Below are 13,706 nucleotides of genomic sequence, written 5' to 3'. Positions count from 1 at the left end.
CTAAACAATTACAAGCCATCACACAACAAAGGTTTTGCCGCACTGAGCAATTTTAACTGAGAGAATACTGACATTATGGTCAGGAAAATTAAAAACACAAATTGAGACTTAACTGTAAACATATGGAAAAACTATTCATAATGCCATCTAAATTAAACAATGTTATCGCCATTTTATAAATACCAAGAAAGGGTCACAGAATACCCTCAGATTCTATTGACACTTTGTGTCTTTACCACATTACTATCCAAATCACTTTGAGTCTTTATGACATTACTATAAAAATCACTTTGAGTCTTTATGACATTCCCATCAAAATCACTTTGAGTCTTTATGACATTCCCATCAAAATCACTTTGAGTCTTTATGACATTCCCATCAAAATCACTTTGAGTCTTTATGATATTCCCATCAAAATCACTTTGAGTCTTTATGACATTCCCATCAAAATCACTTTGAGTCTTTACCACATTATTATCAAAATCACTTTGAGTCTTTATGACATTCCCATCAAAATCACTTTGAGTCTTTATGACATTCCCATCAAAATCACTTTGAGTCTTTATGACATTCCCATCAAAATCATGCAATTCTGTTAAATCCTTAATGATGTCACTCTCATTAATAAAATGAAATAATGATTTGTCAATCACATTTATATATATGATACCATTCAACAAACATACATTCAACATAAATGAACAGACATTGGGGGGAAAAAAAAGATCTTTATACAATTGAAAGGGCGTACTCACAGTAAGTAAAATGCCATGTGTAGGTTGTATTGTCCATTGGCCAGCATGTCATAATGAAACATTTGCATTTAGAGTCTGCATTAACTGTAATTGAAAAGATGTTGTCGGAAGGTCAAACACATAACCATGGAACAGCGTCAACACACCTTGGTTGATTTTTGACAAAGTCACAACACTGTTGCCGTGACATACAGAAAATGTTCAAAAGTGTTTGTTTACATTTACTTTGTTTACAAACATTGGAGTAAAACAAGCTTATATTTGGGGTTCTGATGGGGTATGACAGTTGAACTAAGCTCATTGGGCATTTATAAGTTATATTCCTCAAGAATCAAATGGGTATATACAAAGTTGGAAGCACAGAAATGTCTAGACTGTCATTGTATGCTGTAGTGTTAAGATTTCCCTTCATTGGAACTAAGGGGCCCGAACCATGAAAAACAGCCCCAGACCATTATTCCTCCTCCACCAAACTTTACAGTTGGCACTATGTATTGGGGAAGGTAGCATTTTCATAGCATCCGTCAAACCCAGATTCATCTGTCGGACTGCCAGATGGTGAAGCGTGATTCATCACTCCAGAGAACTCGTTTCCATTGCTCCAGAGTCCAATGGCGGTGAGCTTTACACCACTCCAGCCGACGCTTGACATTGCGCATGGTGATCTTAGGCTTGTGTGCAGCTGCTCGGCCATGGAAACACATTTTATGAAGCTCCTGATGAACAGTTCTTGTGTCTGACGTTGCTTCCAGAGGCAGTTTGGAACTCAGTAGTGAGTGTTGTAACTGAGGACAGACCATTTTTACATGCTACGCGATTCAGCACTCAGCGGTCCCGTTTTGTGAGCTTGTGTGTCCTACCACTTCACGACTGAGCCGTTGTTGCTGCTAGACTTTTCCACTTCACGGTAATAGCACTTACAGTTGACAGGCAGCTCTCGCAGGGCAAACATTTGACAAACTGGCTTGTTGGCTTGTTGGAAAGGTGGCATCTTATGACGGTGCCATGTTGAAAGTCACTGAGCTCTTCAGTAAGGCCATTTTAATGACAATGTTTGTCTATGGAGATTGCATGGCTTGGCCTAGATTTTATACACCTGTCAGAAACGGGTGTGGCTGAAATAGCCAAATCCACAAATTTTAAGGGGTGTCCACATACTTTTGTTAATATAGTCCCCCCCCCCCCCAAAAAAATGTATGAATCAGCTGCAGATTGCCCCTTCAAGCAACAGCTAACCATTATGGCTTGTTCTGAGGCATTGTGTTTGTGCAACCACAGCACAACTGAGAAATGCCCAGGGTAAAAGCACCGTAACGTCACGGACACAAAGCCAATGACCATGGACTCACATTCAGATGGAAGGATAGATTCTTAGTTATTTGATAAATCAGATCTGACCAATAAGGTCTAGACTGTGTGTGGACATGCACGATGTTAAGTAGAGGACCAGGCAGGCAGATAACATTGACCTAAGACTTTGTCATTGAGAGAACATGGTCTGCTCTAGTGCTCAGCGTGGCAGCTCCCACAACACCACAACAATAACACCATTTAGATAACAGAGTCGGTCTTATCCACCCGTTTGAGGGCTTGTTGCATCCCGACGGCAGACAGCTTGCGGTTGATATTGCGGTAACGGCAGCGCAGCAGGTTGCTGTAGGTGGTCCTCAGGTCCCTGTTGAAGAAGGCGTAGATAAAAGGGTTGAGGAGGGAGTTGGCATAGCCCAGCCACAACAGGGTCCTCTCCACCCACAAGGGCACACAGCTAGGGCAGTCCGCCCTGCAGATGAAGGGTCTGGCCGTGGACAGTAAGAAGAAAGGCATCCAGCACACACTGAAGGCCCCTACCACGATCCCCAGGGTGGCTGCTGCCTTCTGCTCCCGCTTGAAGATGGACATGTTTCTCCGGTTGCTCCTCATGAGGCGCGAGAATCGCGTGCACTCCTCCACCTCCCTGTGGAGCCTCAGGGCGGCAGACACACAGTCCACGCTCTCCTCTTCCTCTTCCTGTTCCTGCATGGCTTCCTCCTCTTCCCCCCGCGCCGCCTCCTCCCCGACCCGCGGGAAGCCCGTGATGGTGTGCTTGGCGGCGCTGAGCTTGGCGGCGTGGTAGATGCGGTAGTACATAATGAGCATGACGGATACGGGGATGTAGAACGCCACTGAGGTGGAGTAGATGGTGTAACCAAAGTCCTGGCTGATCAGACACACCTTGTTGTCGTTTACGTTCTGAGCCCAGCCGAAGAGGGGGGGCAAGGTGATGGAGGCGGACAGGAGCCACACGGACACCACCATCTTGGCCATGCAACAGCCATTCTGTCTCACAGGGTAGGTCAGAGGCTTGGTTATACCCAGGTACCTCAGAATGGACAACAAATAAGCACGTCATTAATTAGCTGTAAACATAAATGAACTGTTTATACACACAGAACATATTACTGTAAATACATTGGATAAACAGCAAGCAACTTCCAAAAGAAAACATGCACTGGGGAGTTATTCACACCAAAATAACTATAGCAATTATAATAAGATACTGTATAGCAATCTTATTATAATGCAGCCTGCTACTAGGGCTAGAATATCATTTGTTTTAAAGGAGATTGGAATTCCCGAACTCCTTACGTGTTTTTATTATGTTTATGACAGGGTAGGAGAACATACAGTAGAGGGACCAGCAAAAATGTGTATAGGGCTCATGAGGGGATCGAACTGCAAGGGGTAAACATATGGTTTTGGAGGCGAGAGTGCTACCCACTTAATTCACTATGAAAATATCATTTGTTTTTTAATTATTTATTTTATTTACTAGCCTACACCAATTGGTGCCACTTATAAGACACGATTTAATCAAAAACACGAAACAAAAAAAAATGTAAGACTCAATTTAACAATGAAATGCATAATTAATAACAATCATAATAAAACGGCTTTCACCTTGTCACACTACACAAACAATACGTGTCCTTTCTATGTAGGTAATAGGCGGCAATGACACTTACCTGTCTATGCTAATCACGCACAACGTCATTATGGATGCAGTGCAACACATCACGTCCATGGCAATAAAAACATTGCAGAAGACTTGGCCAAAAACCCATTGCCCCCCAATAAGGTCCGTTATACTGACAAACGGCATAACTGCCAGCGCGATGGAAAGGTCGGCGACCGCCAGAGATACGATCAGATAGTTAGACGGCTGCCGCAACTTTTTCACGAAGCACACCGAAATCACCACCAGCAAATTCCCGCAGATAGTAAACAACGTGAGCATGGTGAGAATCCCTCCAATAAATACCTTCTCCACCTTGTCGTAGTTCAGAATTTGCTCCCCACACCGAGTGCCATTCTCCATCAGTAGAGTTGAAGACTGCGATGTGGCGGATACTGCCTCCGCCGCTTCTTGCGCAATCTTCAGCAAGTGTGCAACGAGCGTCTCCGAAATCATGTTTGTTGCACCGGTCTCTTTCGCTTTCTCCATCACATAAGATTTCATGTTGCTGTTGTTGAAAGTTCCATCTGCATCCACGAACATGCCTGTTGGTTTTTAATCCCATGAATTTGCAACCAGGTAAAAGGACATAGTTTCTAGGCGGCCTACGCACAGATGTGCATGTGTGATGTTAAATGACTAATCTGCATCCCCCGCGCAGAGCGCACATTCATAGTAGTCGGAAACACGCAAATTGCTCTATTTTTGAGGACATTACTCATGACGCAAGCGTGTATTAAAAAAAACGACTTTTTAAAATGTTTCTCTGTGAACATCTCTGGTCGCCACTGAGACGTACCAGCTCCTGCGGCCAGGTCAATGCAATTATATACGCTAACTGATTGACAAGTGACGTCAGGAACACCTAGAGCGTTGGACTTTTTTTTTTTAAATAGCAAATGTCTCGCTGATTTATTCAAGACATTATTAAATTAGCATGTCATTATCTGAATAGCCAACCAATCCAATGCGGCCATGGACAATAACGGATGGGGGACCGTATCATAATACCTTTATTGGCAACTAAATCAGGTGTAGTTGAGTAGGCCTAGTTAATTGCAGGTTACAATATGGCCACAATAGCATCATTTAAAAAAAAAAAGAAGACATTTAATATATGCCTATATATCGTCGTAAGCCTTATTGGAACAGTAGCTAGCATAGAGTTTGGAGAGCTGTCATCAAGGCAAAGGGTGCCTACTATAAAATATATTTTGATTTGTTTAACAATTTTTTTGGTTACTACACGATTCCATATGTGTTATTTCATAGTTTTGATGTCTTTCACTATTATTTTACAATGTAGAAAATAGTAAAAAATAAAGGGTGAGTATTTGTGGCTACCCTGTGGCTCAGTTGGTAGAGCATGGTGTTTGCAACGCCAGAGTTGTGGGTTCGATTCCCACGGGGGGCCAGTACAAAAAGAAAGGGCATGAAATGTATGCATTCACTACTGTAAGTCGCTCTGGATAAGAGCATCTGCTAAATGACTAAAATGTAAATGTAAAAAATGTGTGTCCAAACTTTTGACTGGTACAGTACATTGTTGTAACGTTATTGGAGCAGTAGCTAGCAGGTGTGCATAGGGGTTAGCAGAACAAGGTTTGAGACCTGCATGTAATTACTACACTAGTGTCAGAAGTGGGATGAAGCCTTTGATGGGCATGGTGTGGACATGTGAGGAACTTGTTATAGAAAGAGTGGGGACAGCTCACCTGAAGTAAGCGGTAATGTAGCGACTTTAACTCAACACCTAGCGACCTTTGTCTAGAGGTTCGGACCTCTTGGTGTAACGGTTAAGATGTTGGCTTGACAGTTGCTCAGCCCAGGTTTGAGTCCCAGTCAGGGCTGCCCCCCCCCCCCCCCCCCCCCCTTGAATTCATTACAATAGATAAATAGTTAGGCATATGTAATGGCGCTGGCAGTAGCCTTGAGGTTACCAGCTTCAATATCCTGTATACTACCTACTGCTGTTGTGCCCTTGAGTAAGGCACTTGATCCCTACGTGTGTGTGTGTGTGTCAGCTTGGGTACCGGAACAGCAAAAAATAAATGATCTGTGCAAATGTACCAATAAATGAAGTATAGTAATCTGATCGACACTTACTCCCGGGATCACAGCTAAGTATGTCATGGGGTTGTCATGTATTAAAGTGGGTTGATCTGAACTGTCCTGTATTATTCATAAGACTAAAGGTACCAGGACCCGGTCTTTTCAAAACCTTTTAAATCTGGTTCAGAATTATCTGGAATCTGGGAGAAAAAAATATATATATAAGAAAATCTATCCAGCATCTGATCGATCTTACGGTTTTTGAGCCATTTTTTTTTCTGAAAATAATCATTCTGATCCGGATACCATAATATGAAGATCACAGAATCTGGATTCAGTGCTTTGAACAGGCCTCTCCATCTACTGAATAGACTGTGGTACTACCTCTACTCTGTCGTAGGGAAACAGATGAGAGAACTACATGAAGAAAGATACCTCGATTACAAATAATAGTCTGTATGTCCCTTAGAAGTCAATCGATTCATTTATTTGAAACTTCTCAATATAACAAATCCAAATCACATTTTATTGGTCTTGTACATAATATTTTGTAGATGTTATCACAGGTGAAGCATAATGCTTATGTTTCTAGCTCCGACAGTACAGTAATACCGAACAATACACAGAAATCTATGGTTACTATGGTGACATTATGTATATGCACCCGGCAGCCTCTGTGTTGAAACCATTGGACTCCGTTTTCCATTCAGCAATACGTTTTATCACTGGGGGTGGTTTAAGGACTCATTATTGTAGTCTGTATAAAATGTGGGATTGAACCTCTGTCTGTAAGAAGAGAGCTACACTTTCTTATGTATTTACAAAGCAGACTTACAGAAACTTCCTCTGCAGAAACTTCCTCTGTGGTGGTGAAGCGGTCTAAGGCACTGTATCTCAGTTGCTAGAGGTGTCACTACAGACCCTGGTTCAATTCCAGGCTGAATAATAACCAACCGTGATTGGGAGTCCAATAGGGCAGCACACAATTGGCCCAGCTTCGTCTGGGTTTGGCCGGTGTAGGCCGTCATCGTAAATAAGAATTTGGTCTTAACTGTCTTGCCTAGTTAAATAAAAGGTTCATCAAAAATCCTAAGAAATATCAGAGCGAGCAATATCAGAGTCCGGAATATAAATACATATATATATATATATATATATATATATTACACTGTTGTCAGAGGTTACCTTGGGCATTTCCCAGTCTGACCGATCAAAACAATCTTGAAGCATAGATTCTGATTGGTCAGACCAACTACTGACCACATACTAAAACAGCAGTCAGTTTAACATAATGAACCTTTGTAGTTTGTAGTTACATTGACATTTCTTGGTTGTTCACCCATCTAAATCCACCCTGAAGCAACCGTTCCAGTGAGATCAAGTATTGATCATCAATATAATCCTGATTTTCAGCATCAAAACTATCCTAATCACTACCTTTTGAGTTTAGAAAAAAAAAAACGACATTCAATCCCGATTAAAGGTCAGATTACCAAATCCTCAGAATCTTATTTTTCAGTTTTGTAAACCCAAATTATAACATTTAAGCCTATCAGACTTGCCCAAATCTGATCAGATAATTTCAAAAATCTGCCAATTTCTCACAATACGGAAGATCAGGGAAATATGTAGAGGCTTGTTTGTTGTTGTCATTTTACAAATATGTTCTTTGAGAAAAACATAACTATGAATCATCAGATATAGGCAATGGACCATTGAGCAAAATACTTTTTTGTACAGTATGTTATAATAGCGCCACCATGTGGCCTTATAGGATTAACGGACCAACTTTAGTCTTAGTCTTCTGAAGACACTGATGATTAGGCCTACTCAAGCGAACCAAAATCATCTTAAATTTTAATACACTGTAATCAGTCCTGCCGTGTTGGCTGGGGCTGCAGAGCATCTCCCCCCCCCCCCCCCCCCAAAAAAAAAAAAACATGACAAGTGATGCTAAATCTGCTATATCTGCCGTTAACAGTGGACCTTTTCACAATGCTGCTGGTGTTACATAGGACCTTGATATGGGAAGTTCCACCAGCTTGAACAGTAGGCTAAACTAAAGAGCTGTTGACACATGGGAAGTTTTGAAGGACGAAAATAACCCCACATAACAATGGAACTGTATATTTTTATTTAACTAGGCAAGTCAGTTAAGAACAAATTCTTATTTTCAATGACGGCCTAGGAACAGTGGGTAGAACGACAGATTTTTACCTTGCAACCTTCCGGTTACTAGTCCAACGCTCTAACCACTAGGCTACGCTGCTGCCCCATATAATTGTGGTATACTGGTATAGTTGTCCAATATAATTGTAATGTTATTCTCATGTGAGCAATTGGAATAGTATATGTCCTGTAGAATATTACAGCGTGTTTTACATTTAAAAATGTAACATTTTCTTTTAATTATACACTGAACAAAAATATAAAACGCAACATGTAAAATGTTGGTCCCATGTTCTATGAGCTGAAAAAAAAGATCACCGAAATTTTCCATATGCACAAAAATATTATTTATCGCAAATTTTGCCACATATTTGTTTACATCCCTGTTAGTGAGCATTTTATCCTTTGTCAATATAATCCATCCACCTGACAGGTGTGGCATATCAAGAAGCATACACAGGTGCACCTTATGCTGGGGACAATAAAAGGCCACTCTAAAATGTGCAGTTTTGTCACACAATACAATGCCATAGATGTCTTATGGTTTGAGGGAGCATGCAATTGGCTTGCTGACTGTTGGAATGTTCACCAGAGCTGTTGCCAGAGAATTTAAAGTTCATTTCTCTACCATAAGCCGCCTCCAATGTTGTTTTAGAGAATTTGGCAGAACGTCCAACCGGCCTCACAACCGCAGACCACAGTGTAACCACGGCAGCCCAGGACCTCTACATCCTGCTTCTTCTCCTGTGGTATTGTCTGAGACCAGCCACCCAGACAGCTGATGAAACTGTGGGTTTGTCTGAGACCAGCCACCCAGACAGCTGATGAAACTGTGGGTTTGTCTGAGAACAGCCACCCGGACAGCTGATGAAACTGTGGGTTTGTCTGAGACCAGCCACCCAGACAGCTGATGAAACTGTGGGTTTGTCTGAGACCAGCCACCCAGACAGCTGATGAAACTGTGGGTTTGCACAAACGAATCATTTCTGCACAAACTGTCAGAAACAGTCTCAGGGAAGCTCATCTGCGTGCTCGTCGTCCTCACCAGGGTCTTGACATGAATGCCAATATCCATCAATTTCGCACAGCCATTGAAGATGAGTGGAACAACATTCCACAGGCCACAGCCAACAGCCTGATCAACTCTATGTGGAGGGGATGTCGCGCTGCATGAGGCAAATGGTGGTCACACCAGATACTGACTGGTTTTCTGATCCACGTCCCTACCTTTTTATTTAAGGTATCAGTGACCAACAGATGCATATCTGTATTCCCAGTCATGTGAAATCCATAGATTAGGGCCTAATGAATTTATTTAAATTGACTGATTTCCTTATATGAACTGTAACAGTAAAATCTTAGAAATTGTTGCATGTTGCGTTTATATTTTTGGTCAGTGTTGTTTGCAGGACAAACCGTTCAGATGTTTTCATGAGAAGACCGATTTTTTGGGGATGTCTCTCATGTTCTGACAAACACTGCTGTAGCTCAGCCACTTCCCACCGCTGATGCAGAAGGTCGACATGGGCGGATGTGATGGATTGAGAAGCAGCCCAAGTAAAAAAAAACGTATATCACTAGCTTAAACAAAGATTTTGATGGGGATTTCTTTATTATGTTACGCACGGGTGCGTCAATAGACTCTTAAGGATTAAAACGCTTAAATTACGAGAGTACACAGTCCTTGTGAGGACTTTCCATGAATGACGGTGGTATGTTGTCCTGGTATAGTTGTCCTGTTATAGTTATCCTGGTATAGTTGTCCTGTATAGTTGTCCTGGTATAGTTATCCTGGTATAGTTATCCTGGTATAGTTATCCTGGTATAGTTATCCTGGTATAGTTGTCCTGGTATAGTTGTCCTGGTATAGTTATCCTGGTATAGTTGTCCTGGTATAGTTGTCCTGGTATAGTTGTCCTGGTATAGTTATCCTGGTATAGTTATCCTGGTATAGTTATCCTGGTATAGTTATCCTGGTATAGTTGTCCTGGTATAGTTGTCCTGGTATAGTTATCCTGGTATAGTTATCCTGGTATAGTTATCCTGGTATAGCTGTCCTGTATAGTTGTCCTGGTATAGTTGTCCTGGTATAGTTATCCTGGTATAGTTGTCCTGGTATAGTTATCCTGGTATAGTTGTCCTGGTATAGTTGTCCTGGTATAGTTGTCCTGGTATAGTTGTCCTGGTATAGTTATCCTGGTATAGTTGTCCTGGTATAGTTATCCTGGTATAGTTGTCCTGGTATAGTTATCCTGGTATAGTTGTCCTGGTATAGTTGTCCTGGTATAGTTATCCTGGTATAGCTGTCCTGTATAGTTGTCCTGGTATAGTTGTCCTGGTATAGTTGTCCTGGTATAGTTGTCCTGGTATAGTTGTCCTGGTATAGTTGTCCTGGTATAGTTATCCTGGTATAGTTGTCCTGGTATAGTTATCCTGGTATAGTTATCCTGGTATAGTTGTACGGTGAAATTCCATGAATGACGGTGGTATTGTTGTGTCCTAGAAGCTGGTGTAACCGATGTGAAATGGCTAGCTAGTTAGCGGTGGTGTAACCGATGTGAAATGGCTAGTTAGTTAGCGGTGGTGTAACCGATGTGAAATGGCTAGTTAGTTAGCGGTGGTGTAACCGATGTGAAATGGCTAGTTAGTTAGCGGTGGTGTAACCGATGTGAAATGGCTAGTTAGTTAGCGGTGGTGTAACCGATGTGAAATGGCTAGCTAGTTAGCGGTGGTGTAACCGATGTGAAATGGCTAGTTAGTTAGCGGTGGTGTAACCGATGTGAAATGGCTAGTTAGTTAGCGGTGGTGTAACCGATGTGAAATGGCTAGTTAGTTAGCGGTGGTGTAACCGATGTGAAATGGCTAGTTAGTTAGCGGTGGTGTAACCGATGTGAAATGGCTAGCTAGTTAGCGGTGGTGTAACCGATGTGAAATGGCTAGTTAGTTAGCGGTGGTGTAACCGATGTGAAATGGCTAGTTAGTTAGCGGTGGTGTAACCGATGTGAAATGGCTAGTTAGTTAGCGGTGGTGTAACCGATGTGAAATGGCTAGTTAGTTAGCGGTGGTGTAACCGATGTGAAATGGCTAGTTAGTTAGCGGTGGTGTAACCGATGTGAAATGGCTAGTTAGTTAGCGGTGGTGTAACCGATGTGAAATGGCTAGTTAGTTAGCGGTGGTGTAACCGATGTGAAATGGCTAGCTAGTTAGCGGTGGTGTAACCGATGTGAAATGGCTAGTTAGTTAGCGGTGGTGTAACCGATGTGAAATGGCTAGTTAGTTAGCGGTGGTGTAACCGATGTGAAATGGCTAGTTAGTTAGCGGTGGTGCGCGCTAATAGCGTTTCAATCAGTGACGTCACTCGCTCTGAGACTTGAAGTAGGGTTTCCCCTTGCGTTGCAAGGGCCGCGGCTTTTGTGGCGCGATGGGTAACGATGCTTCGTGGGGTGTCAGTTGTTGATGTGTGCAAGGGTCCCTGGTTCGAGCCCAGGTTGGGGCGAAGAGAGGGACGGAACCTACACTGGCATGGGAAAATAAAGAGAAATATATATTGTATTATTTATTTGTGACTTTCCGGTGGCTCAGTTGGTAGAGCGTGGTGTTTGCAATGCCAGCATGGTGTGTGCAATGCCAAGGTTTTGGGTTCAATTCCCACGGGGGACCAGTACAAAAGAAATAATAATGAAATGTATGAGACGTATGCATTCACTACTGTAAGTTGCTCTGGATAAGAGTGTCTGCTAAATGTAAAAAAAATGTAACATTCTTTGTAAAAGAGGAACAGCAATACATACTATTCCTTCAACCCCTCAAATAGATCATGAAAAGCTTTTTCTTTTCATTTTAAAAAAACAACAAAAGCATTAAGATAGAAATGTGAAGAGTACACTGTCAAACAATCTTATTGAAACGGTAATGTGTTGCATTCTATTGATGATGTGACCAGACGCTGCTGGTTACGAGGTTAAATTAAACACCAAACGCAACATAGCCTACTCGTTCCAAAAATAAAGAACATGCCTCTAATAATCCATTATGTTCTAAGGCAGGGGTGGGCAATTCCAGTCCTCTAGGGCCTGATTGGGGTGACACTTTTTCCTACATCCCTAGCAAACACAGCTGATTTTTGTCAAATTGCATTCTACAGTGAAGATCATGCTTAGGTGATTATTGGAGTCAGGTGTGATAGCTGGGGCTGGGGGGGGGGGCAAAACTGTGACACCAATCACAGGCCCTGGAGGACTGGAATTGCCGACCCATGTTCTACTTCCTGTTTCTGTCCACTAGATGGTATTAATATTCCAGTCAGATAACCCTCAGTTTAGTTTCTATGGACAGTAGTCAAAATTACATTTACCAAGTGAAAGCCAACTCTAGACCACGTGTAATATTCACTGTATAGAATAATTTACTGTAAAACCCCCCCAAAAAAATTCTAGTAAAATCACAGTGCAAAGAAAATGTGAATATTAATTACAGGAACTGTCGTGAAAACTCAAGTGACAGAAAAAAAAATGCATGTTTAAAAATGACCTATTAAAGTACTGTGAAATAACATATATATATTTTTTTACAGTGCACTGTTCCTTATACATGCTTAATTGAGTCTTATGTTGGGATGCAAATAGCACAAAAACTGTACATACTGGTGAACAGTTGTACAAAGATCACAGACATGAACAATAAGGTTAACCCACTTGGTTGGACGTGTGACGTGGCTCATTTAGCGAGGATCTCTACAATACAAACATTTAAATTAAATAAACAACTGACTGAAATACAAAAATGAACGCTCATTTAAAAAAAAAAAAACAATTTAAACTACACAGTAATTAAGCAGTCTCACAAACTAGGGCGTAGAGAGCTGGAACAATTTCAGTCATGAACCCAAGGAGCCTTAATCTGTTATGTACACAAGTGGATGAACACCAGGTAGGACTGCAAAGATATTAGACAACTTGGAATATGCCACTGTGTTCACAGTCGTCCTACAGCAGAAGAATCAACTATAACCATCTGAAAATCATATCAATCTAACACCAGACCATTACTGACAAATAAACAAATACATGTGATGAACAATACAACCCCTGTTTGACCTGGTGGTATAGTTTCAGTGCCAGAATAAAAACAAGGTAATGTCGACAACACCCAAAGATGCACGTGTACAGTTTCCTCGTGATGTAGTTTAGAAAAGAATCGACAAGCCACCCTTCAACTCTGACCCACTGAGAGATACACAGGTGAAAACAAAAAGCTTCATAATCACCTCTGAAAAAATCTATGGTGGGGGATAACAACATGACATAGCAAGACGTAAACAGCTTTTCCATCTGCATCACAGTTTCAACACATAGGAAAATGTTCATCCCAGCCTGGCTGGTCATGCCCTCTGCTTGGCGGCGTGTGTGTGTGTTATAAATCACCTCAACGTGACTGCTACTGACGGCTACTGCTGCACATACCTATAAATATGGCACAGCCGTGGCTGAACGTTAGCCTACATCTAGAGAGAAGTAACATGAAATCATTATTTTATCCATACGCTATAACACGACCGTTCTGCTTATTGGATTTATAAACCTGAACGCTTGTTTTGTATTTTTATGTATAGAAAGAGAACGGGTGCTATCTGGGATCGTTGGGATGTCCCTACCCCCCCCCCCCCCCATTGCAGTTGACATGGTTAAGGTAATGTGTTAAAGGTAATGTGTTAAAGGTTATGGTAGGGACGACCCGAG

At 41.8% G+C, this 13,706-nt stretch overlaps 1 protein-coding gene across 1 annotated transcript; it reads right to left on the bottom strand.

Moving 5' to 3' along the window:
* Positions 1-2,003: 2,003 nt before the first annotated feature.
* LOC106589923 (5-hydroxytryptamine receptor 7) lies at positions 2,004-4,290 on the bottom strand. The gene is made up of 2 exons (XM_082970385.1): positions 3,758-4,290; positions 2,004-3,114 (listed from the first exon to the last, which is right to left on the bottom strand). Exons 1-2 carry the CDS (start codon positions 4,288-4,290, stop codon positions 2,307-2,309), a joined length of 1,341 nt encoding a protein of 446 aa, XP_082826511.1. The 3' UTR covers positions 2,004-2,306.
* Between the last annotated feature and the right edge of the window lie 9,416 nt (positions 4,291-13,706).

Source organism: Salmo salar, chromosome 28 (genome assembly GCF_965601325.2).
Source record: "Salmo salar chromosome 28, fSalSal1, whole genome shotgun sequence".
NCBI lineage: Eukaryota > Metazoa > Chordata > Actinopteri > Salmoniformes > Salmonidae > Salmo > Salmo salar.
The sequence above is the reverse complement of the archived record's forward strand: the minus strand, read 5'-3'. Positions and strand labels throughout refer to the sequence as shown.